General features: G+C 40.8%; 1 protein-coding gene across 2 annotated transcripts in view; it reads right to left on the minus strand.

Moving 5' to 3' along the window:
* Positions 1 to 25,164, minus strand: part of mtx2 (metaxin 2) — an 82,615-nt gene that overhangs the window by 42,239 nt on the left and 15,212 nt on the right. Inside the window, exons 2-3 of one of the 2 annotated variants that reach the window (XM_048533677.2) lie at positions 24,900 to 24,947; positions 24,136 to 24,182 (exon numbers count right to left, since the gene is read on the minus strand). In XM_048533677.2, the coding sequence (XP_048389634.1) occupies positions 24,136 to 24,182; positions 24,900 to 24,947 (95 nt within the window). The remainder of the gene's footprint in view (positions 1 to 24,135; positions 24,183 to 24,899; positions 24,948 to 25,164) is intronic. The other variant, XM_048533678.2, reaches the window with a different exon arrangement.

A 25,164-nucleotide genomic window follows, 5' to 3' on the forward strand; every position in this document is an offset into this window, starting at 1 on the left:
CTGCCTACACTAATGTTGGAAAATGAGACCGGTTTTGACCAGCACAGACTTGAGGGACTGAAGGGCCTTTCATTCAATTGTTCACCTCCATGACGATAACAATGACCGTGATGCCCTTCATTTAAATCTTCATCTGAACCAAATTAAGCTCAACACTGGGGCTTGACGCTGTCACTAGTTGGAGATGTAGGAATTGGTTTTCAATACTTTAGGAAAGATTTTCCTTGTTTGCTCAATAGAAGTTACTTAAATTTGAAATTAATTCCTTTTTCCACTCGTTTCAGAAAATTATTAAGTTGTTCTCCATTTCTCATGCAATACCTTTCACAAGCTAAATATCAGTTATGAAAGCAATAAAAGCATACTTCTTTTTAGTTATTTCACAGGACGGGGACATTGCTGGCCAGGCTAGCATTTACTGATCTTCCTGAACTGACTTCAAGAAAGAGATTGTGAGCTGTTTTTCTTGAGCTGCTGAAGTCCACACGATGCAAGAACATTCAGAATGCTGTTAGGTAGGGTACCCCAGAAATGAAGGAATGGCAATATTATTCCATGTCAGGTTGGTAGGCAGCTTGGAGGGAACTTGCAGTTGGTGATCACCCCCTACATGTATCTGCTGCTCATATCCTTGCAGATGGTAACAATTATATATTTGAAAGTGCTCTCAAAGGAGCCTTGGTGAGTTGCTGAAGTGAATCTTATAGATTCAGCATTTAAGAACCTTTTCACTTGGAATACCACAAATCAATTTCTGTCTTACAGTGGAATGGTGGGGAGGGGTAGAGAGAGAGAGCGAGAGCGCGCGCGTGAGAGAGAGAGACAGAGAGAGACAGACGGGGGGGAGGGAGAAAGGGAGGGAGGGAGGTGAAGCGAGGGAGGGAACGCAAGAGCACGAGAAAGAGAGAGAGAATTGAATAAAATTTCAGCAAGATTATAGTTTGCTTTAACAGGAAACATGAAGACTTTTCTAAAAAGCAATTCTTTCATTCATGAGAAATTAGCAAAAACTGACAAAAAGAAGTGCAAAGCAACAGAGCTAACTGAATTTTTGCCAACATAGAGCTAGATAGAGATTAAACGAATATCAACAGGCAAGGTCTGGGAATGCTAAGGAGTTCAGTTTAAATAACACTGCCTCTCCTAATCTTTGTGGACAGGATTTCCTTTTGCGGGGAGGTGGAGGACCAGTATGGCAAGAGGAGGGAGGGGAATAGAGAAAAGTGAATTACTGCTTACAAAACTATACACACAAATTCCCACCTTCTTTCCAATGTGCACTCTCTGCTCCATCTCCCTGCGTGCTCCCTCCCTCCTTTACCCGTGCTCTCTTTCTCTGCCTTCTGTTGACGTGCCTCTCCCTTGCTACCACTCTTGTCAATGCCCTCTCCCTCACCATCTCCCATTCACAAGTACGACCTGCACACACTTACCTTCTTGCTGCCTCACGTACACATGCTCTTTCCCTGCCTCTCATACACACTTCCCTCCTCCTTTCTCCGCCTCTCAAAGGACTCACCCTAATTTCTCATTAATGAAAATTATTGCTTTTTAGAAATGCCTTCATTTTTCCTCTTAAAACAAACTATATTTTCTTGCTGAAATTTATTCAAACACATCTCCCAAATGTACATGAACTCACCCTCTCTCTTGCTCCCAATCGTGATCATCTGAAAAGTTGGGGAATGTCCAAATATATAGTGATGAAACCTAGCTGAAGCTCACCAACTCTCTCAACTCATCCACTGTCTTGAAGAGATCATTCCGCTTTTCTATCATCCACTACTAGATGAGTGTAAAATAATAGGAAGACCAAAGCCAATCATCTTTGAACCTCATCACAAATTCTCTTTCCTCACCATCCACTCCATGTTTTTCCTATCCAATTACTGAAGTTTAACTATGCTATTGATAAACTTGACATCATATTCGACCTGAACATTAGCTTCAAACCACTAGGATATGAATTACTATGGCTGTCAATTTCCATGACCATAAAATCATCTACTAATTAAACATTCACCCATGCACTTGCAGAAAGCTTTGCTCACTCACAATCCCTGTACTCACTAGCTTACATTTAAGAAGTTCCGTGAGAGATAACAGTTCAATTCTTGAGTCTGGCTGAGAAAGAACACGTTGTCAAAGCTTTTCACCTTGAACTCATGAGGACAATTCTCAAAAATACCCATGGAAGGGGAAGCCAACATTTAAGACATATATGAGAGGAGAGTGCTGGTTAGTTGGCAAATGGACATGCTGTGGAGAAAGCACCCATTAATGCTGATAGACAGTTGCCTTATCAGAAATTTGTGAATACAACCCGAATCATTTGTGCAAATTTGATGCTGAAATAGGATACATCAAATTCCATGGGATCGTGGCTAGCCTGATCAGATCATTCATTGCCACATAATCGCACAAACTCCTGACAGGTTTGTTCCAGTGTCCAATTTGCTGCAGATTATTCTGGAACAGTAACGTAAGATAACACAAACTTTTGTGTGAGAGGAGAATCTAGCTGCCTCACAATGTTACTATGCAATGGTAACACAAGTCACATTCACCACCAACAGGACGCTGCTGTCAAGTCAGAAATACACTCTGTCTATTAGACCAGTCAGTAATGCAGTACATAAAATTAAGCAGCGGGTATGTAGGCCATTAAATCCAAAGGCTAGTGAATCGTACCAAACAGTGGAGCCCTTCAGCTGTTCACAACAAGTAACGTACTGACCACATCCAACTGCGGACACTTGCAAAACTTGCGACTGTAATTCTGCAACTGGACAACACGTACTGTATAATCCTAGGTAAGCGAAGAATTACGCTGACAATTATTTTAGAATGTTAGTTGAGATCAGTGTGGTGCACACATGTACTGGAAGCTACATATATCAGTACAGGGACAGAAAAAAACAAAGAAGAAATGTATCAGTGAATCATTACTGTTGTTCCAAATTGCTTTCCACCTGCTAGTGTCTAAGCTCGAGAGAGCAAAACAGACACACAAAGACAGGTGTACATCTTGTGCCTGCTTCAACCAAAGTATCAACAGCCATTCTCTTTTATTCCTTCAACAATGCCATGACGAATCACAGTCAACTTGCCTAGCTTAAAATTTAAACAAAGTCTAAAAGCTAACTGTTAATCATCATTAATGAGCAATTTCCATGGCACACCTATTCCAATTAGAATCAATCTGTCAACTAATCAGCATTTTCTTCTCATGCAACACAAATGTTGGTTTGGCCCATGAATTGGTATTCTTGGGAATTATCTTGACGAGTCCAAAACACACAACTTTAACAACACTCCTCAAAGGGGGGTGGGGGGGGGGGGGTGGGGGGTTGGGGGGTGGGGGGGGGGGGTTGGGGGGTGGGGGGGGTGGGGGGTGGGGGGGTGGGGGGTGGGGGTGGGGGGGGGGTCGCTGGACCCAAAACGTTGACTCAGATTTCTCTTCACAGATGCTGTAAGCACTGCATCCACAAGCATCCACTCCCTCCATCACAGTACACACTGCTGCTACTGAGCATCTATATACAAGATGCACTGCAGGAATTCACCAAAGGTCCTCAGGCAGCACCTTCCAAACCCACGAACACTTCCATCGAGAAGGACAAGAACAGCAGATATGTAGGAACACTACAGCAGTTCAAGGCGGCAACTCACCACCACCTTCTCAAGGGCAGCTAGGGACAGGCAATAAATGCTGGCCAGCCAAGCAACACCCACATACCACAAAACGAATGAATAACTTGTTTTTTGAAAATTCTGCCAGATTTGCTGAGCTTTTCCAGCAATTTCTGTTTTTGTTTCTGATGACAGTATCTGCAGTTCTTTCGGTTTTTACTTGACGATGCTAGCCTTTTTGCAGCAATACTCAAGTTCAGTCCTACAAAACAAACTAGTTTCGTCCCTTTTTACAAGTCCTTCATGGTCTGTCTTCCCACCTCCAATCCCTGACAGCCTTATAACCCTCAGATATCTGTACTTTTGAACATCCCTAATTTTAATCGTGCAATCAGCCATGAGGAACCTAAACTCTGGAACTCTTTCCCCAACACACTGTGCCTCTCTTTCCTTCTATAAGATTTGCCTTAAAACCTATCACTTTCAGTAAGCTTTTGGTCATCAGCCCTCATCTCTGGTGTAACCTGATGTCAAATTTTGTCTTATAACAATCCTGCGAAGTATCGTGTTATGGCATATTTAATATGATATATGAATACAAATTATATTCTTATTGATATGGCAAAGGGTGATGGAAGTAAATTCATGTTATAATATTCAAAAGGGAATTGGGCAAATAATTTGAAGAGGAAATGTAACAGCTGGTATTGTTGGAAGAACAGAAGAATAGGTTAATTTGGTACTTCCATCAGGAGTCAGCATAGACACAATGGCCCAAATGGCCTTGTCCTTTGCAATATTTACATCTTCAGAATTCTGTAATTTTACACATTTGGGTGAGAGACTGTATCACGCCATGAGTAACAACTAACACTGAATTACAGTATAAAAGGACTAGAATGTACTTGGCACACTTTCTGGTTTTGTACAAAACGTTATACATATTACTTTGAAACCATTTAGTTTTTATTCAGAGAATGCACAAAAGCCACGTGATGTAGGAAACTTCTGCACACTGACCGAAGTACAAATATTAGAAAGCAATCATCAGATAGTCAAAGCATTCTCCTTTAAATACATTATAAAATTCTGCAGGGTGAACAATCTTTTGTAGGTTCCTTGATTCAATATCGTATGTGAGATATGTGATTTCTGTTAACACTATGGAGTTCCATTTGAATCAGCCAAACTCAATGACACCTATTCTGTCTAAAAGAGCCTGATGAGCAAATATTCCTGCTTCAGGGAGGCTTCACCTATCACTATTTATCAAGTAAGATTCGATTTATATCACTGTATTTTGACTGACAAGTAGATCAAATAGAAGACTTTGGACCTTACAATGAATTGGACTATAGTTTCCATTTTGTAATTTATGGGTAAAAGAACTGTTTCTACTTTTAATTAAGCGTTATTTTAAAATTATATGCCACATACTTTTTCTTAAAATTCCAAATTTGGCTCATGACTAGAACCCTGCTTTTGTCATAATTAGTGAAGTTAATTAAAAGGAAACCAAAAAAGTAACACCATGGGAAATAATTCTTTAGATGAATGAGGAAGGAGAATGATTTTTCTATCATCAGGCAATCATAATTCATTTGGCCTAGGAAAATTACTAAAAGATGCCCTCCAGAGAGCCCAGCAGTCATCATAAGTCATAACTTAGCTCCACAATCCAGCAAGGAAGCTGCTGTCACATGATAGATGCCTCTTGGGACACAAGCAAACTGAAGATCCCAAGTTTGATGACATGCATCTATAAGCCAATGATGTCACTGCTATTTCTACAAGAACACACAAGTTTCCCAGCAAAAAGAAAAAAAGTTTTACTAGAAAAAATAATTTATGCTATAATAACATTTCTCAGCATAATGAAAAATATATCAGTCTCACCTGCTTATGTAATTTCTAAGTGTCACAGCATAAACATGACAGTTATTTAAAGCTTGAGATTCATTTTGGCTTTTCCTCTGCAACAGGAATTAGGGACACTTACACAGAATTTAGTTTACCCGGTGATCTGCTTCTGTTTAAATAAATTCTCAGTTACGTTGAGATCATGATTACGAATCAAGTATGAATCAAACACCTTGAGGTTAAGACAGATACATGTACATTAACTTTTTAAATTTTTGATGCTGAAGGTGCTTGCCTACTGTTTTCACCAAATTACCAAAGAGAAAATATTGAACTTTCTAACAATTAAATCAGAAATTTGACGAACTGTGACAATAGTCCTTTGACAGTGGTCACTTATAGAGCACTTACAACTGATTGTTGCAAAAACATGAAAACCATCCAATAAATGCTACTCCAAAGCCCGACAATTTGCATATCCAATAAGTGGCTTCAACGCATCATGTTGTCCAAATACAATGACAAGTTTTATCATGTTTGTCATCACCTGTGCCGGTATCAAAGTTGAATGAGTCTTTTTAATTAACAGGAGGGGAAGGCAAGATTCAGATTGCATTCTTCACTGAACAGTTGCTCAAGAACAAAATGATTGGATGCAGAAAGTGATAGTTAATGAAATGGGACAAAAAAAGAAAAAGAAAAGAAAATTTGAAGGAAATTCAGAAGATGTATCCCCCAAAAAAGTTCAAATACTGTTGTCAATTTCACATGCTACTTACATTGTCAATCATTCTAAACAGTGAAATGAAAATTACACTTCACATTATGTTCATTTATTGCATGTTTAATTTAGACAGGTGTATAATGTTTCATCAAACTCAGAAAATAGCTTTGTTTAAATGCTTCCCTTTGCAGTCAATAGCTTAAAACAACCAAATGCAGTTGGGGCCTGTTACAACCTTGTTTTAAATTTTAGTTATACTGTGCATAACTGAACTAAGGTGGTTACACATAAAAAATGCATCATTCTTCATTTGAGTCAGAATGAATTCTTAATTTGATTAGTCTAATGGATCCATTTGCAATTTAACACAAATTAAGATGTTAATTCTATTAAATACTTTTGTAAACAAGGTAACTAATTTCCTCAATCCTGAGAATGTAATTTACCATCCAGCTATAATCATTTTCAAAATCAATCTATTTTACCCTATGAACAATACAAATGGTGTAACAATCTGATTATTGTTCTACAAATTAGGTCTAGAAATGATAAATGATGACACTGTACACTCATCAGTAATTTTAGGATTTGTTTCCTCATCACTCGTAGATGGAATTTACAGGCCATGGCTTTGCAAGCATAAAACATTCTGAATCAGTCAAAGCAGCTTCCTATATTCTATTTAACTACTGAAATCAGACAGGAGTGAGTGCAGCATGCTGTAGGTAGATTATGTCCTATGAGGATTCAGTTTGAAAAAAATCAGAGTTTAACACTAAAGCTTACCTTTTGTTTTCTTCAGTCTATGCCATATTAACGTCAGTAAAACTACAGGTATCCCTTTCTTCGTTCTGACGATCATCTGCATGCCTTTTGGCTTTAAATTCATCAACTACCCAACTACCATCTTCAGCTAAATCCGGAGAGGTGGTGTTTTGGTACACCATTCAATGAAATGTTCAGTGTCATGTCGCCATTTGTGGTGTTAACCGTCAAGTTCTTCCTTGTACTTCCACTTTTACTTTCATTATTGCCTTTCCTGTTTTGAAACCCTAATCCGTATGTTTTATCACTTTACCATCTATACCCCAAATGCTATCTATGCGAACCTATCCCTCACACCTTTGCCACAAAATGTAATCTATTCAGAATAGATATATTCTCAGTCATGCAAAATGACACTCCCATTACCTCTACTATGGTCCCTACTTCCAGTACACAACATTTCAGCTTCAGTCTTCACTTTTCAATCTTCAGCCAAAATTACTCCATACAACCGCCACTTGAGGTTGGATTATTTTTATGGTTTTCCATTCTTCACTTCATCAGTGCTGAATGCTGATGACAACTTTGCCCCAAATTCCTCTTTTGATTCTTTCAGCTTGCAGCCCCCTTCATTTCAAAATCTAATGACAGAATCTGACACTTATTTATTTGTGGGATATGGGCATCGCTGGCTGGCCAGCATTTATTGCCCACTCCTAGTTGCCCTTAAGAAGGTAGTGATGAGCTGCCTTCTTAAACCGCTGCAGTCCACCTGCTGCGGGTTGATCCACAGTTCGGGAGGAAATGCCCAACTTTGACCCAGTGTCAGTGAAGAAATGGCAATATATTTGAAACTCAGGACAGTGTGTGGCTTGGAGGGAAAATTGAAGGTGGTGATGTTCATGTGTAATCTGCTGTCCTTGCTCTTCTATATGGAGGTTGCTGTGAGTTTGAAAGGTGCTGCCCAAGTATCTTTGGTGAATTTCTACCGTGCATCTTGTAGATAGTCCACATTGCTGCTACTGAACTTTAGTGACAGAGGGAATGGATACAGTGCCAACGAAGCAGACTGCATTGTCCTGGATGGTGCCAAGGTTCTTGAATGTTGTTACAGCTGCACCAATCCAGGCAAGCGGGGAGTATTCAATCACATTTCTGATTTGTGCCTTGTAGATGGTAGACAGGAGAGTCAGGTGGTTCGTTATTCACTGCCATATTCCCAGCCTCTGACCTGCTGTTGTAGCCACTCTGTTTATTTGGTGAGTCCAGTTGTGTTTCTGGTCAATAGTAACCCCAACTATGTTGATTGTAGGAGATTCAGTGATCGTAACACGATTGAACATCAATGGGCGGTGGTCAGACGGTTTCTGATTGGTGATGGTATGGCCTGTCATTTGCGTGGCACCAATGTTACTTGCCACTCGTCAGCCCAAGCTCTAGAACATAGAACAGTACAGCACAGAACAGGCCCTTCAGCCCACAATGTTGTGCCGACCATTGATCCTCATGTATGCACCCTCAAATTTCTGTGACCATATGCATGTCCAGCAGTCTCTTAAATGTCCCTAACGACCTTGCTTCCACAACTGCTGCTGGCAACACATTCCATGCTCTCGCAACTCTCTGTGTAAAGAACCCGCCTCTGACATCCCCTCTATAGTTTCCTCCAACCAGCTTAAAACTATGACCCCTCGTGATAGCCTTTTCTGCCGTGGGAAATAGTCTCTGGCTATCAACTCTATATACGCCTCTCATTATCTTGCATACCTCAGTTAGGTCCCCTCTCCTCCTCCTTTTCTCCAATGAAAAAAGTCTGAGCTCAGTCAACCTCTCTTCATAAGATAAGCCCTCCAGTCCAGGCAGCATCTTGGTAAACCTCCTCTGAACCCTCTCCAAAGCATCCACATCTTTCCTATAATAGGGTGACCAGAACTGGACGCAGTATTCCAAGTGCGGTCTAACCAAAGTTTTATAGATATCACGACTCAAACTCAATCCCCCTGTTAAATGAAAGCCAAAACACCATATGCTTTCTTAACAACCCTGTCCACTTGGGTGGCCATTTTAAGGGATCTATGTATCTGCACACCAAGATCCCTCTGTTCCTCCACACTGCCAAGAATCCTATCCTTAATCCTGTACTCAGCTTTCAAATTCGACCTTCCAAAATGCATCACCTCACATTTATCCAGGCTGAACTCCATCTGCCACCTCTCGGCCCATCTCTGCATCCTGTCAACGTCCCGCTGCAGCCTACAACAGCCCTCTATACTGTCAACGACACCTCCAACCTTCGTGTCGTCTGCAAACTTGCTGACCCATCCTTCAATCCCCTCATCCAAGTCATTAATAAAAATTACAAACAGCAGAGTCCCAAGGGAACACCACTCACCACAGACTTCCAGGCAGAATATTTTCCTTCTACTACCACTCGCTGCCTTCTGTTGGCCAGCCAATTCTGTATCCAGACAGCTAAGTTCCCCTGTATCCCATTCCTCCTGACCTTCTGAATGAGCCTACCATGGGGAACCTTATCAAATGCCTTGCTGAAGTCCATATACACCATATCCACAGCTTGACCCTCATCAACTTTTCTAGTCACATCCTCAAAGAACTAGATAAGGTTTGTGAGGCATGACCTGCCCCTCACAAAGCTGTGTTGACTGCATTTAATCAAGCCATCAATCAATAAATCCTATCCCTCAGAATCCTTTCTAACACCTTGCAGACGACAGACATGAGACTTACTGGTCGATAATTGCCGGGGATTTCCCTATTTCCTTTCTTGAAGAGAGGAATTACATTTGCCTCTCTCCAGTCCTCAGGTACGACTCCAGTGGAGAGCGAGGATGCAAAGATCTTCGCAAGTGGCGAAGCAATTGCATTTCTCGTTTCCCAAAGCAGCCGCAGACAAATCTGGTCCGGGCCTGGCGACTTGTCAATCTTAATGTTTGACAAAATTTTCAGCACATCAGCTTTCTCTATCTCTATCCATTCCAGCAATGCACACCTGCTCTTCAAAGGTTTCATTCACTACAAAGTTCGTTTCTTTCGTAAAGACAAAAGCAAAAAACTCATTTAGGGCTTCCCCTACCTCCTCAGACTCCACACACAAGCTCCCTATGCTATCCCTGATCGGCCCTACTCTTTCTTTGACCATTCTCTTATTCCTCACGTAAGTGTAAAATGAATTCCTCACATCATCCGAATCCTTTTGCGTTTCAGCACAGACTGCTTCAGTATCTGAGGAGTCGTGAATGGTGCTAAACACTGTGCAATTATTAGCAATCATGCCCATTTCTGACCTTATGAAGGAGGCAAGGTCATTGATGTAATAGCTGAGGATCACTGGGCTGTAGGACACGGCCCTGAGGAATTCCTGCAGAGGAGTCCTGGTGCTGAGATGACTTCACCTCCAACAACCACAACAATCTTCCTACAAGCCAGGTATGACTCCATTCAGTAGAGAGTTTGTCCAGCCTGGGCAATTTTCCACATTGTTGGGTAGATGCCAGCATTGTAGCTATACTGGAAGAGCTTGGTTAGGACAGCAGCAAGTTCTAGAGCATAAATCTTTCATACCATTGCCAGAATGTTGTTAGGCCTTTGCAATATCCAGTGCCTCCAACCATTTCTTGATAATGCATGGAGTGAATTGAACTGGCTGAAGACTGGTATCTGTCATGTTGGGGACCACAGGAGGAAGCTGCAACGGATCATACACTCTGCACATCTGGCTGAAGATTGGTGCAAATACTTCAGCCTTATCTTTTGCACTGCTGTGTTGGGCTCTTCCATCATAGAGGATGGGGATATTTATGGAGACTCCTCCTCCAATGTATTGTCTAATTGTCCACCACCATTCATACTGGATGTGGCAGGGCTGCAGAGCTTAGATCTGACCTGTTGGTTGTGGGATTGCTTAGCTCAGTCGATCACTTGCTGCTTCTGCTGTTTAAGATGTCGTAGAGTCCACGGTCAATGTTGCAGACTCCCAGACCAACTCCTTCTCAACTGTATACCTCAGTACTGCCACCTCTGATGCATTTGTCCTGTCGGTGAGACAGGGCATATCCTGAGAAGGTGACGATGGCACCTGGGACATTTCTGTCTGGTATCATGCCATGAAAATGACCATGTCAGGTTGGTGCTTGACTTGTCTATGAGAGAGCTCCCCCAGTTTTGAACCCCAGATGTCAGTGAGAAGGATTTTGCAGGATTGACAGGGCTTTCTCTGCTGTTGACTTTTTTGGTGCCTAGGTTGATCCCATGAGGCCTGTCCAGTTTCACTTCTTTCAGACTTCATAGCGATTGATATAACTGAATGTGTTGCTGGGCCATTTCAGAGCGCAACTTGAGAGTCAACTACTTTTCGCTGTTCGATTTGCTTCGGGTTTGGTGATTCCAATGAGGTGAAGCACTTTTCACACCGCATCTTACAAAGCTTGCCACATTAAATCATTGTTGTCAACTCCAATGGCACATATAAGAACATAAGAAATAGGGGCAGGAGTAGGCCATCTGGTTTGTCAAGCCTGCTCCGCCATTCAATAAGATCATGGCTAGTCTCTTCGGGGACTCAGCTCCACTTACCACACGCTCACCAGAACCCTTAATTACTTTATTGCTCAAAAATCTAACTTTGCTTTAAAAACATTTAACCTGATAGCATCAACTGCTCCATTAGGCAGGGAATTCCACAGATTCACAACCATTAGGGTGAACAAGTTACCCCTCAACTCAGTCCTAAATCTGCTCCCCCTTTTAAGGTTATGCCCCCTAGTTCTAGTTTCACCTGCTAGTAGAAACAACCTCCCTGCTTCTCTTTTATCTATTCCCTTCATTATTTTGTATGTTCCTGTAAAGCTCCCTCTCATTCTTCTCAATTCCAATGGAGTATAGTCCCAGTCTACTCAATTTCTCCTCATAAGACAACCCTGTCAACTCTGGAATCAACCTAGTAAACCTCTTCTGTACCCACTCCGGTGCTTGTACATCCTTTCTCAAGAGACCAAACTGTATACAGCATTTCACGTGTGGCCTCACCAGCCCCCTATACAGCTGCAGCATAAGCTCCCTATTTTTAAACAACATCCCTCTAGCAGTAAAGGACAATAAATCCATTTGCCTTCTTAATTATCTGCTGCACCTGCAAACCAATTTTGTGTGATTTATGCATAAGAGAACCTAGGTCACGCTGCAGAGCAGCATGCTGCCATTTTTTACCATTTAAATAATAGCCCATTTTGCTGTTACTCCTACCAAAATGGATGACCTCACATTTACCAACATTGTACTCCATCTGCCAGACCCTTGCCCATTCACTTATCTATATCCCTCTGCAGACTTTCAGTGCTCTCTCACTCATTTTAGTGTCACTGCAAATTTTGATAGACTACACTTCGTCTCCAACTCTCAATCATCCATGTGAGTTGTAAACATTTGCGGTCACAACACTGATCCTGAGGCACACCACTAGCCATTGACTGCCAACCAGAAAAACAGCCATTTATCCCCACTGTTTGCATTCTGTTAGTTAACCAATCTTCTATCCATGCTAATACATTACCATTAAAGCCACGGACCTTTATCTTATGCGACAGCATTTTGTGCCGCACCTTGTCAAATTCCAGCTGAAAATCCAAATATGCCACATCTATTGGTTCCCTGTTGCTCACCATACTTGTAATATCCTCAAAAGAATTCCAGTAAATTAGTGAAATGTGATCTGCCTTTCATGAGCTCATGCTGTGTCTGCCCGGGACAATATCCGTCCAAATGTCTCACTAGTTCTTCCTTAATTAGAATAAAGAACAAAGAAAATTACAGCACAAGAACAGGCCCTTTGACTCTCCAAGCAAGCGCTGATCAAGATCCTCTGTCTAACCTGTCATCTATTTTCTAACGGTCTGTGTCATTTGCTCCCTGCCCATCCATGTACCTGTCCAAATATATCTTAAAGACGCTAACGTGTCTGCGTCTACCATCTCTGCTGGCAACGCGTTCCAGGCACCCACCACCCTGTGTAAAGAACTTTCCTCCTCTCACTTTGAACTCATGACCCCTCGTAATTGAGTCCCCCACTCTGGGAAAAAGCTTTTTGCTATTCACCCTGTCTATACCCCTCATGATTTTGTAGACCTCAATTAGGCCCCCCCCTCAATCTCCGTCTTTCTAATGAAAATAATCCTAATCTACTCAACCTCTCTTCATAGCTAGCACCCTCCATACCAGGCAACATCCTGGTGAACCTCCTCTGCACCCTCTCCAAAGCATCCACATGCTTTTTGTTGTGTGGCGACCAGAACTGTACACAGTACTCCAAATGTGGCCGAACCAAAGTCCTACACAACTGCAACATGTCCTGCCAACTCTTGTACTCAAAACCCAGTCCAATGAAGGAAAGCATGCCATATGCCTTCTTGACCACCCTATTGACCTGCGTTGTCACCTTCAGGGAACAGTGGACCTGAACACCCAGATCTCTCTGTTCATCAATTTTCCCTAGGACTTTTCCATTTATCGTATAGTTCGCCCTTGAATTTGATCGTCCAAAATGCATCACCTCGCATTTGCACGGATTGAACTCCATCTGCCATTTATCTGCCCAACTCTCCAGTCTATCTATATTCTGCTGTAATCTATGACAGTCCCCTTCACTATCTGCTACTCCATCAATCTTAGTGTCATCTGAAACTTGCTAATCAGACCACCTACACCTTCCTCCAAATCATTTACAAAAATCACAAACAACAGTGGTCCCAGCACAGATCCCTGTGGAACACCACTGGTCACAGGTCTCCAATTTGAGAAACTCCCTTCTACTAGTACTCTCTGTCTCCTGTTGACGAGCCAGTTTTTTATCCATCTAGCTAGCACACCCTGGGCCCCATGTGACTTCACTTTCTCCATCAGCCTGCCATGTGGAACCTTATCAAATGCCTTACTGAAGTCCATGTATATGACATCTACAGCCTTTCCCTTAACCAACTTTGCACGTCCTCAAAGAATTCTATTAAGTTGGTAAGACATGACCTTCCCTACACAAAACCATGTCGCCTATCACTGATAAGCCCATTTTCTTCCAAATGGGAATAGATCCTATCCCTCGGTACCTTCTCCAGTAGCTTCCCTACCACTGACGTCAGGCTCACCGGTCAATAATTACCTGAATTATCCTTGCTGCCCTTCTTAAACAAGGGGACATTAGCAAGTCTCCAGTCCTCCAGGACCTCGCCCGTGTCTAAAGGATGCTGCAAAGATATCTGTTAAAGCCCTCGCTATTTCCTCTCTCTCTTCCCTCAGGTTCCTGGGATAGATCCCATCCGGACCTGGGGACTTGTCCACCTTAATGTCTTTTAGGATACCCAACACTTACTCCTTCCTTATGTCAACTTGACCTAGAGTAAGCAAACATCTATCCCTAACCTCAACATCTGTCATGTCCCTCTCCTTGGTGAAAACCTTAGGTTCAAGCATTTTCCCCACTACAGAAGTTAAGCTAATGGGCCTATAGTTATCTGCTTTTTTTCTACCTACTTTCTTAAACAGTGGCGTCACATTTGCTGTTTTCCAATCAGACAGGACCACCCCAGAGTGCAACAAATTTTGGTAAATTACCACGAGCGCATTTGCTATTTTTCCCCCACCAACTCTTTTAGTACCCTGCATAGATTCCATCAGGGCTGGGAGACTTATCTATCTTTAGCCCCATTAGTTTGCCCAATCCTACCTCTTTAGAGATAATGATAGTTTTGAGATCCTCACTTGCCATAGCCTCTTTGTCGTCAATTATTATCATGTTATTTGCGCCTTCCACTGTGAAAACTGACAAAATTTCCCATTATTAAATCCCCTTCCCAACCTCTAAAGGACCAATGTTTACCTTAGACACACTTTTTCATTTTATGTATTTGCTGTTATTATATTCTGAGCTGGTTTACTGTCATAATCCATTTTACTTTTCTTTACAGCTTTATTCATGGCTTTCTGTTGACCTTTAAAGATTTGCCAGTTCCCTAGTTTCCCACTAATCTTTGCCACTTTGTATGCATTTGCTTTCAATTTGATATCCTCCTTTATTTCCTTAGTTATCCATGGGTGATTTGCCCCTTACCTGCCACGTCAGACCATATCTCCATTCCATCAGACCACGTACCAGCTCAGAGGTCAATGGGAATGTGGGATCGGAGGCCACAGCAATGCAGATGGGTAAAGGAGAAACATCCCAAGCCACTGCAACTGGTAAGAGTGTTGCCAACCTGGTAGCTATTAAGCCCATAGCAAGATAAGACCATGTCCCAGCAATGAGATACTTCATGGTCATGTTCAGAAATGAACAAGATCAGTAGGCAGGCATTCTGGTTCTCCTTGGTGTGGACCTGCAGCAATTCAGCCAATCCAACAAACTTCTGGCTGCCTCCACTGACAGGTTGGCAGCAGCCAGAAACAAGTCCATTGTACCACAGGAGACTCAGCTGTACTGGGAGGAGGAAGAACAATGGAAGTTCAATACTTACAGCAGATTTCATAGACAGGGATCAGTTGGGCATTTGTGGCATAAATGTGTCTCCAGGATGTGTGCTGCCTTCCTGGTGCCAGGGTCAAGAACGTCACACAGTAGCCACAAGACATCCTTCTCAGTGAGTGGAATGTGCCAGAAGTTGTGGTCTACAACAGTACGAATGACATAAGTAGGAAGAGGGATGAGGTCCCAGAGGTAGATTTCAGATAGTTAGGAGGGAAATTACAGAGCTGGACCTGGAGAGCATAACTTTTAAGATTACTCCTACAGCCACTTGCAAATAAGCACAACAACAGGATTTATTCAATTGAATATGTGGCCAAGAAGTATAACAGGAGGAAAGTCATAGAATTTCTGAGGAATCTGGGCCAATTCTGGGGCAGGCGAGACTTCTATAACCTGGACAAGTTAATGGAACTGGTATTGCTATCCTTGTGGGGAGACTTGTTAGTGCTATTGGGGTGGATTTAAACTAGTCAGGGATGGGAACCTGAGGGGGTAACCCAAATTGGAAGGGAGTAAAGTTTGCAGCAGGAAGTTGAAAAGCTCAGGAGTCTAGACAGGAGGAAAAGAATCAATTACAGAGTATGCTTCAAAGTGGAAGGATATTAAAAAGACAAAGTTAAGGACACTCTACCTGAGTCCATGCAGCATTCGTAACAAGGGAGATGATCTAAAGGCACAAATAGAGATACATGGGTATCATATCATTGCCTTTAAAAACAAGGCTGCACTGAGAACTGAATATTCAAAGATAATTGATATACAGGAAAGATACAAAAGAAGGAAAAGAAAGCGAATTTGCTCCGATAATAGAGGGATGGGATCAGTACATTAGTTATGGAGAACCACAAATCTGAGGAACAATGTGCAGAATCTGTTTGGGTGGAACTAAGAAACAAGAGCTGCAGACATTGGTTGGAGTTATTTATAGACCACCAAAGAGTAGTGGTAGTGTGGCAGATGGTATTAATCAGGAGATGAGAGAAGCAGCTAGCACAGGCTACACAGTTATCTTGGGAAAATTTAAAATACACTTAGACTGGGTTTTCTTTATTCATCCATGGGATGTAGAAATCATTGGTATTTATTGCCCATCCTTAGTTGTCATTGTGAAAGTGGTTTTGAACTACTTTCTTGAAGTTCTGCAGTCAATTTGCTGAAGGTAGACCTGTAATGCTGTTAAAGGAGGAAGTTCCAGGATTTTGACCCAGCAAAACTGAAGGAACAGCAATATATTTCCAAGTCAGGGTGGTATGTGGCCTGGATGGGAACATGCAGGGGATGGAGTCCGCATGTATCTAGTCCCCTTGCCCTTCATAGCTATGGGTTTGGAAGATGGTGTCTAAGGAACCTTGGGGAATTTCTGCAGTGCATATTGTAGATGGTACACTCTGTTACTGAGCGTTAGTGGTGGAGGGAATGAGTATTTGTGGATGTGGTTCTAATCCAGCAGGATGCTCTGTCCTGGATAGTGTCAGGCTTCCTAAGTGTTGTTGGAATTGCACTTGTCCAGGCAACTGGGGAGTATTCCAACACATTCCTGACCTGTGCTTTGTAGATGGTGGGCAGCCTTTAGGGAGGCAGGTGAGTTACTCATTGCAAGATTCCAAGCCTCTAACCTGCTCTTTTAGCCACAGTATTTATATGACTAGTTCAGTTCAGTTTCTGTTCAATGGTAACCCACGGGATGTTGACAGTTGACAACAAAGGCATACAGGTTGAGTACTCCTTGGCCATCCGCAGCATTGACTATTACTGCATGTTGGATCTTCCTGGTACGGTTGCTGCTGGGGAACTGTCTGAGATAGACACTCCCGCAAACACAGTCCCACACATTTCTCCAGTACAATCTTCTTACTAAGGCTGATTGCCTTCTACTCATTCTTTCTAGCCACTTGGGTTTCTGTTCTGAGAGATTACGGATCTTCCGCAGTGAAGGCAAATACACACTAATCATTTGATTTCTCTGCAATTTCTTTGTTCCTGTTTTGAGTTCTCCTGGCTCTGGCAGTCATGAACCCACATTTGTTTTAACCAAAAATTCTTTTTAATGTCTGTACAGAATCTTTTACAGACTACTTTTATGTTTTTTTAAAAAGGTTGTTTGCATTTATATTCTAATCAACTTGTCCTTATTAGTTTCTTCTTTGCGAGTTTTGAGAAGATTTGTAGTTCAGGTTGAGTTTCTGAATGTGAGTTTGCTTGCTGAGCTGGAAGGTTAGTTTTCAGGCGTTTCATCACCATTCTAGGTAACATCATCAGTGAGCCTCCGATGAAGCACTGGTGTTATGTCCTGCTTTCTATTTATTTGTTTAGGTTTCCTTGGGTTGGTCATGTCATTTCCTGTTCTTTTTCTCCGAGGATGGTAGATAGGCTCCAAATCAATGTGTTTGTTGATGGAGTTCCGGTTGGAATGCCATGCTTGTAGGAATTCTCGTGCGTGTCTCTGTTTGGCTTGTCCTAGGATGGATGTGTTGTCCCAATCAAAGTGGTGTCCTTCCTCATCTGTATGTAAGGATACTAGTGATAGTGGGTCATGTCGTTTTGTGGCTAGTTGATGTTCATGTATCCTGGTGGCCAGCTTTCTGCCTGTTTGTCCAATGTAGTGTTTGTCACAGTTCTTGCAAGGTATTTTGTAGATGACGTTCGTTTTGCTTGTTGTCTGTACAGGGTCTTTTAAGTTCATTAGCTGCTGTTTTAGTGCATTGGCAGGTTTGTGGGCTACCCTGATGCCAAGAGGTCCGAGTAGTCTGGCAGTCATTTCAGAAATGTCTTTGATGTAGGGGAGAGTGGTTATGGTTTCTGGGCCCGTTTTGTCTGTTTGTTTGGGTTTGTTTGCTGAGAAATCGGCGGACTGTGTTCATTGGGTACCCGTTCTTTTTGAATACACTGTAAAGGTGATTTTCTTCTGCTCTTCGTAGTTCCTCTGTCCTGCAGTGTGTGGTGGCTTGTTGTAATAATGTTCTAATGCAGCTTCGTTTGTGGGTGTTGGGATGGTTGCTCCTGTAGTTCAGTATTTGGTCCGTATGTGTTGTTTTCCTGTAGACGCTGGTTTGAAGTTCCCCATTGACTGTTTGCTCTACTCGGACCTCTTGGCATCAGGGTAGCCCACAAACCCACCAACGCACTAAAACAGCAGCTAATGAACTTAAAAGACCCTGTACAGACAACAAGCAAAACGAACGTCATCTACAAAATACCTTGCACTAACTGTGACAAACACTATATGGACAAAAAGGCAGAAAGCTGGTCACCAGGATACATGAACATCAACTAGCCACAAAATGACATGACCCACTATCACTAGTATCCTTACATACAGATGACAAAGGACACCACTTTGACTGGGACAACACATCCATCCTAGGACAAGCCAAACAGAGACACTCACGAGAATTCCTAGAAGCATGGCATTCCAACCGGAACTCCATCAACAAACACATTGGCTTCAAATCAATCTACCATCCTCTGAGAAAAAGAGCAGGAAGTGACATCACCAACCCAAGGAAACCTAAACATATAAATAGAAAGCGGGACATAACACCAGTGCTTCAATGGAGGCTCACTGATGATGTTACCCAGAATGGTGACGAAACGTCTGAAAACTAACCTTCCAGCTCAGCGAGCAAACTCACATCCAGTTTCTTGTTTCTTCTTTTGTTTAATTCAATAAACCTCCTAATCCTCTGAATTATTGCTGTTTCTGGCAACTTTATAGGTCTTTTCTTTTGATCTCATACAATCCTGAACTTCGTTTGTTAAATACACAACCAATTTTTTTTTGTTTTTGCACTTTAAAAGAATACATAGATTGAAAGAATGCATGGTGTATTAGTTCTTGAAAAATTATCCATTGCCTGTGTAGACCCCTGTCTTTTAATGTGTTTTCTCAAGCTGTGACAGCCAATTTGTGCTTTATGCCTTCATTATTTCCCTTTTTCAAATTTAGTACCCCTGCTTCAGAATGAACAATCTCACTTTCAAATGAAATTCTATCATATTGTTGTAATTCTCCCTGCAGGTTATCTTACAAGGTTTTTAATTAGCTCTTTTTCATTGCATAATACTAGATATAAAATATGTGTCCACTAGTTGGCTCCACAACATATTACTGTAGAAAACAATCCCTAACATACTCCTGAAACTCTGGCCTCTACATCACAAGGCAGAACGTTGCCCAGATATGTTCTGTACACAAAAAGCATGACAAATCCAACCTAGCCAATTACTGTCCCATCTGTCTACTCTCCAGCATGAAAAAAAATGAAAGGTGTCATCACAGTGCTGTCAAGCAGCACTTGCTTAGCAACAACCCGTTTTCCAACATTCAGTTTGGGATCTGCCAGTGTTACTCAGCTCCCAATCTCATCACAACCTTGCTCCAAATATGAGCTCAATTGACGAGATGAGGTCGAGAGTGACTGTGCTTGAAATCAAAGCTATGTTTGACTGATTGCGGTATCAAGAAGCTCCATCAAAACTGAAGTCAATGTGAATCGTGGGGAAATCTCTCCGCTTGCTGGAATCACATCTGACATCAAGGAAGGTGGTTGTTGCTGGGGTCAATTCCAGGGAATTGCTGCAGAGTTCTTCAGGTTAGTGTCGGAGGTTCAACTATCCTCAGTTGTTTCATCAATGACCTTCCCTCCATCATAAGGTCAGAAGTGAGGATGTTCATTGATGATTGTACAATTTGCAGTACCATTCAGATACTAAAGCAGTCCATGTTCAAATGCAGCACAACCTGGCCAATATCCACATGTGGACTGACAGATGCCCTGTAACATTTGCGCCATTCAAGTGCCAAGACATTACTACTTCCAGCAACAGAGAATCTAACCATCATCCTTCAACATCCAACAACATGACCATCACTGAATTTCCCCACCGTCAACACCCAGGCCCTCTTAACCTGGCCCCCGCAGAGTAAAAGGACCAATCATGACCCTGTCCCTAAAGCAAAGACACATATTCGCTGTGCAAAGCCACCAAACTAATGCCTGTCCATTGTCAATGCCCAGGGCTGGTATGGGAGCTGCTGTTGATCGACCATGCTGTAATATGTGGCAGCCGCATTCATGCCAAATCTAGTGCACCTGCAGCAAGCAGTGGGGCATGACTAAAAGTCTTCAGGGAGTGGACTGCACCCAACTCCATGGTGCACCCATCAGTACAGGATTGTCTTTTAACTCTGTCTTAAGTAGTTTTGTTTTATTGGTCACCCTGAATATATGTTTAGGACTTAAAAATAGAGAGATTAGTGCTTGTTTTATATTTGAAATATTCTCTCATCAACATTTCCTCTTAAAACAATTGGTCAAGACACTGAATGCAACATTACGACCAAATTAATACTCCCTAAGACTAATAGCAAAGAACTGATTTATTATAGATTTATTTACCATCTTTCATTATCTTGAAGCATCCAAAAGTTCTTTACAGCCAATTAAACAGTTTCCGAAGTGAGGCGTGTTCTTTATAATATAGCTATTTACTTCATTCATCCAGAATTGAGTTATCCAAGTGACAACCTTTCCTTCCAACTTCGGTTAAGGTCCTGCTACTGATTTAACATTACTCTGCAGGATAAATATAGTAAAGGCATTTTAAAATCAGTTACAGGGGCATAGATTGTAGTTGGAAGGATTGACCTCATCCAAATCTATCACTGGAACTAAGAAAGCTGGTTGAATCAGCAGCTAGAAATCAAGCAAAGAAATGGATCCTGGACGTCAGCAACATTAAGATGAGAATCAGATAGCCAGACAGTTTCTATGTCAATGTTGGATGCATGCAAGAGTCATTATCCTTAATATTTAAAGGCAGGCAGGAAGAAAACAGAAATGTACCAGCTGAGAGAAAATCTGGAAATCACAGGGGTATAAAAAGTCATTCATGCACTGCTGTAAAGAAATGGTGAGCAAGATCATGTTTTGTGGCTTTAGTTCCAACCCACTTATCACCACTCCTGCACCCACACCTTGACAATGCAACTGTTAAAGAGTGGGGTTAATAACTACCCCATTAAATATTTTAGGTGGAATGTTGGCAGAGAGAGAAGTGGTAATCCTATGCAGAAGTATGAATGCTTACAAACCAAAAACTACAAATTTAGATTGTAAAGAAGAGTTCATGTATTTTAGGTAAAGTAATGAAAGACTAATTCTAAGAGAACACTATGATTCGCATTCCAGATCATAATTTATTGCTGTTATTTGTGATAAATTGACAAATTGCCTTTGAGAAGGCACTGCTGGAAGATGACAATGCCTTCAGGAATCGACCTTTTTCACATATGTTTCAAAATGACCGAGGAATTTTCTGTAGCTACATAAACATTTCATGGTGCCTTAGCCGAAATACTTTTTAAAACAGTTACTATATGCAATATTTCCTATATCATAAATTCAACTTGGAAAATCAATTGTTAAGTACATAAACAAAATAACTAGGTCTGAGATGGTGCAATTTGGTTGGAGTTTATGCAAATACCAGACTAAATGGAGTAAAGAAATACGGGATATAGAGTCCACAAGCCATTGAAAGTATCAGAGGTTTACAACGGCCTAAAAAATATGCAGACAAAGCACTGTGGCTCATTTCCAAATTCATGACATTCAAAAACAGAAAAGTTATGTTAAACCTATGCAGAATCTTGTTTAGATCATACTTATGATATGGTGTTCAATTCTAGCATCCATATTTCAAAAAGGCTAAAGAGGCATAGGAAAATGTGCATAAAAGATTCATAAGACTTAGCATAATTAAATGATTGTAGTTATCAGGAAAGAATGACGAGGCTCTTCCTTTTCTCATAAAGAATGACCTGAAGAGTTCTTCAAAATTTTATGTGGTGCAATAACATGGATGCAGAAAACAAACGCCTGGAATACCAAAGGAGGTTCAAAAAGTAGGGGACAAAAAAAATAAAACTAACAGTCATTAATGGTTCTAAAAAGAAATTCACGAGACATGTATTTAATCGTAAAGTAATTACAATGTGGAGCTTACTATCCCATGGAGTAGTTGAGGTGAATCATGTTGAAACACTTATGGGAAGTTGGCTAAGTATGGGAAGGAGAAAAAAATCTGGTAAATAAAAGGAAGGAAATGTTGATAGTGTGAGATGAAGCACTGTGGAAGAAGAAAAATATGAAACATTAACTCTGGCCATGCCCTGTTGGGTCGAGTATCCATTTTCTGTGTAACTAGCAAGTAAAATGTAAGTAACTACAACTCACTGTACTTTATGCACAGTCTGAAATAAATCAATATTGCAGATTAATGAGTAACTTGCAATAGCTTTTCTTCATTGCTCATTGTTTATTACGTCCTCATCCACAATACAGGACTTAGTTTAAGAGAACCCTAGTGAAGAACCAGTATCATCTAAAATTCATTGGTACTTTTGAGTTTTTCACACACAAATAAACTGTACCTCTGAATGAACATCAACTAAAAAAGACATGTGTTGAAATCCAGAATTCACTGAACATTGTTTTAATTTAAGATTGCTATAGGAATAATTTGTAGTCAGATGATACAACTGGTTGAATAATTTCTAAACAACTTTAATCTTACTTTTTTAGTTAAAACTACCACCTTTTGGAAATGTCACAACATTTAAAATAAGAGTGCTTCTTGATCAAGTCCAGTCTATTAGAAACACATGCAGCGCCGATTCATATATTTGAAAGATGTGAATTAAGAAGTGTGCTAATTTATGAGGAAAGCAGATTTAGAAGCAAAATGAGACAATGAACTTAAGTAAAACCGCCAGCAAAACTCAAGCATAATAACTGCTTACTTATACAATTTACAACAATTGCAAAATACAAAAAAAAGTGAGATGTTTCAAATTATACAGCACTGTTTGGCCTATTCTGCGTATGGCAGCATTTCTGAAAAAGCCGTCCAATTAATTGAGTTCTACTTTCTACCTACAGTCTAACAAATTTTTCCTTTTCAAGTATATATTTAATTCCCTTTTCAAAGTCCTATTGCATGTGCTTCCACTTTTCTTTCACAGTGAACTTCTCTTCCTCACAACTCAATGAAAAAAAAAGCCTCATCCTTCTTCTGTTTCGAAATTAAAATCCTATGAAAAAAGGAAGGTGTCGAAAATATTGAATTAAATTTGACAGCCCTGTCAAGCAAATAACCTATCACAAAAGACAAATTTTTCCACAATTAGATATCCACAATAATTTGAATAGCAGTAGGCCTGGAGTTCAAATCCCACCTGCTCCAGCTGTGTCATAACATTTCTGAACAGGTTGATTAAAAATATTTACCAGTCATCTCGTAGTGACCATCAATAGCCTATGCATTTTTCTTTCCTTATATAAGTTTTTCCATAACTTTTCAGAGCCAACGACATTCAAAAAAACAAAAATTACAATATCTAAATTTGGTAATCCAGCTTTCCTAGTGATCCCCAGGTCACCACTTTCCGTGTGCATTTATTTTCTGAGACAATCCTCTGCCAACAGGTTTTTCAGGCAAATAAGCATTAGAGTTTCAAAGAAGTTTTTATACCAGAATATGTATTTTCTCTCAAACTGATTAAGAATCCAATCTGATTAGTTGATCTTTAATATGAAGAACGTCATGCTTACATTCCTACCTGAACAGCAAGACAGGAAGCATTGTCTGACAGCAAAATCTGTTCACCTGCATAATCAGAGGACAAAAAAGACAGATAAAATTTCTTTCTATCACTTGAATCAGACCATGAGTACACAATAATCTTTTAGCATTGCTTACCCAAAGCAAGAAAAGTCTCCAATTGCATTCTAAAAAGCTATTTGAAGCTAACATTATAAAACATTTCACTCTGTCAGAAGAAAGAAAGATGACAAGTTCACTGCAATAAAAATTCCTTGGTTTAGAGGACTGGGGCAGCAACCCATTAGTCTTCATTACTTTGCAGTCTACTGACAACTGGAGCAGGCTGCTGTGCCCCAAATGGGGGCCGTAACATGAGCTGATGATATATGAAGAGCTGCGAAAGGAAAACTGAACTGTCTCTACCAATGTGAAGCATTTTATGTTTTTTTTAATGAGAACCACATTTAAATATCTGATAGACCTACAAATCATTTCCCAACTGTTGGTAAACCTATCAATAGGGTTTCCTAGCATATCATTTCACAATAAGCTATTTACACTAGCTGAATAATAAATCATAAAGTAGAGATTTCATGTATGTTGTTTATTTGACAGGCACACGTCAGTAAAATTTTCTTAAAAGGATGAAATACCATCAAGTATTAAAACTTTCCATGACATGCACTGAATCTTTGATTCAATAACACAATTAGTTGGAAAAACAAAAAAGTGATACAATACAAAGTATTAAAAGATTTGATTCCAAAATGCAACACCTACCTTTCAAGGGTTGATACAGTGTTGCATTTTCTGGCCAAGGTTCTGCAGCTGTAACAACAAAAAAAATCTATGAAATGAAATGTAGAGGCATAGAGAACCATGTCTGAATTTAAAACAGTAGAACTAACTTCTGAGGAGAACTAGCAGCATCATTTTATTACAAAAACGTGCTACAAACACAAGAAATAGGTGCAGGAGTAGGCCATCTGGCCCCTCATGTCTGCTCTGCCATTCCGTAAGATAACAGCTGATCACCTCGTGGACT

The sequence above is a fragment of the Stegostoma tigrinum genome, chromosome 7 (genome assembly GCF_030684315.1).
Source record: "Stegostoma tigrinum isolate sSteTig4 chromosome 7, sSteTig4.hap1, whole genome shotgun sequence".
Classification (NCBI taxonomy): domain Eukaryota; kingdom Metazoa; phylum Chordata; class Chondrichthyes; order Orectolobiformes; family Stegostomatidae; genus Stegostoma; species Stegostoma tigrinum.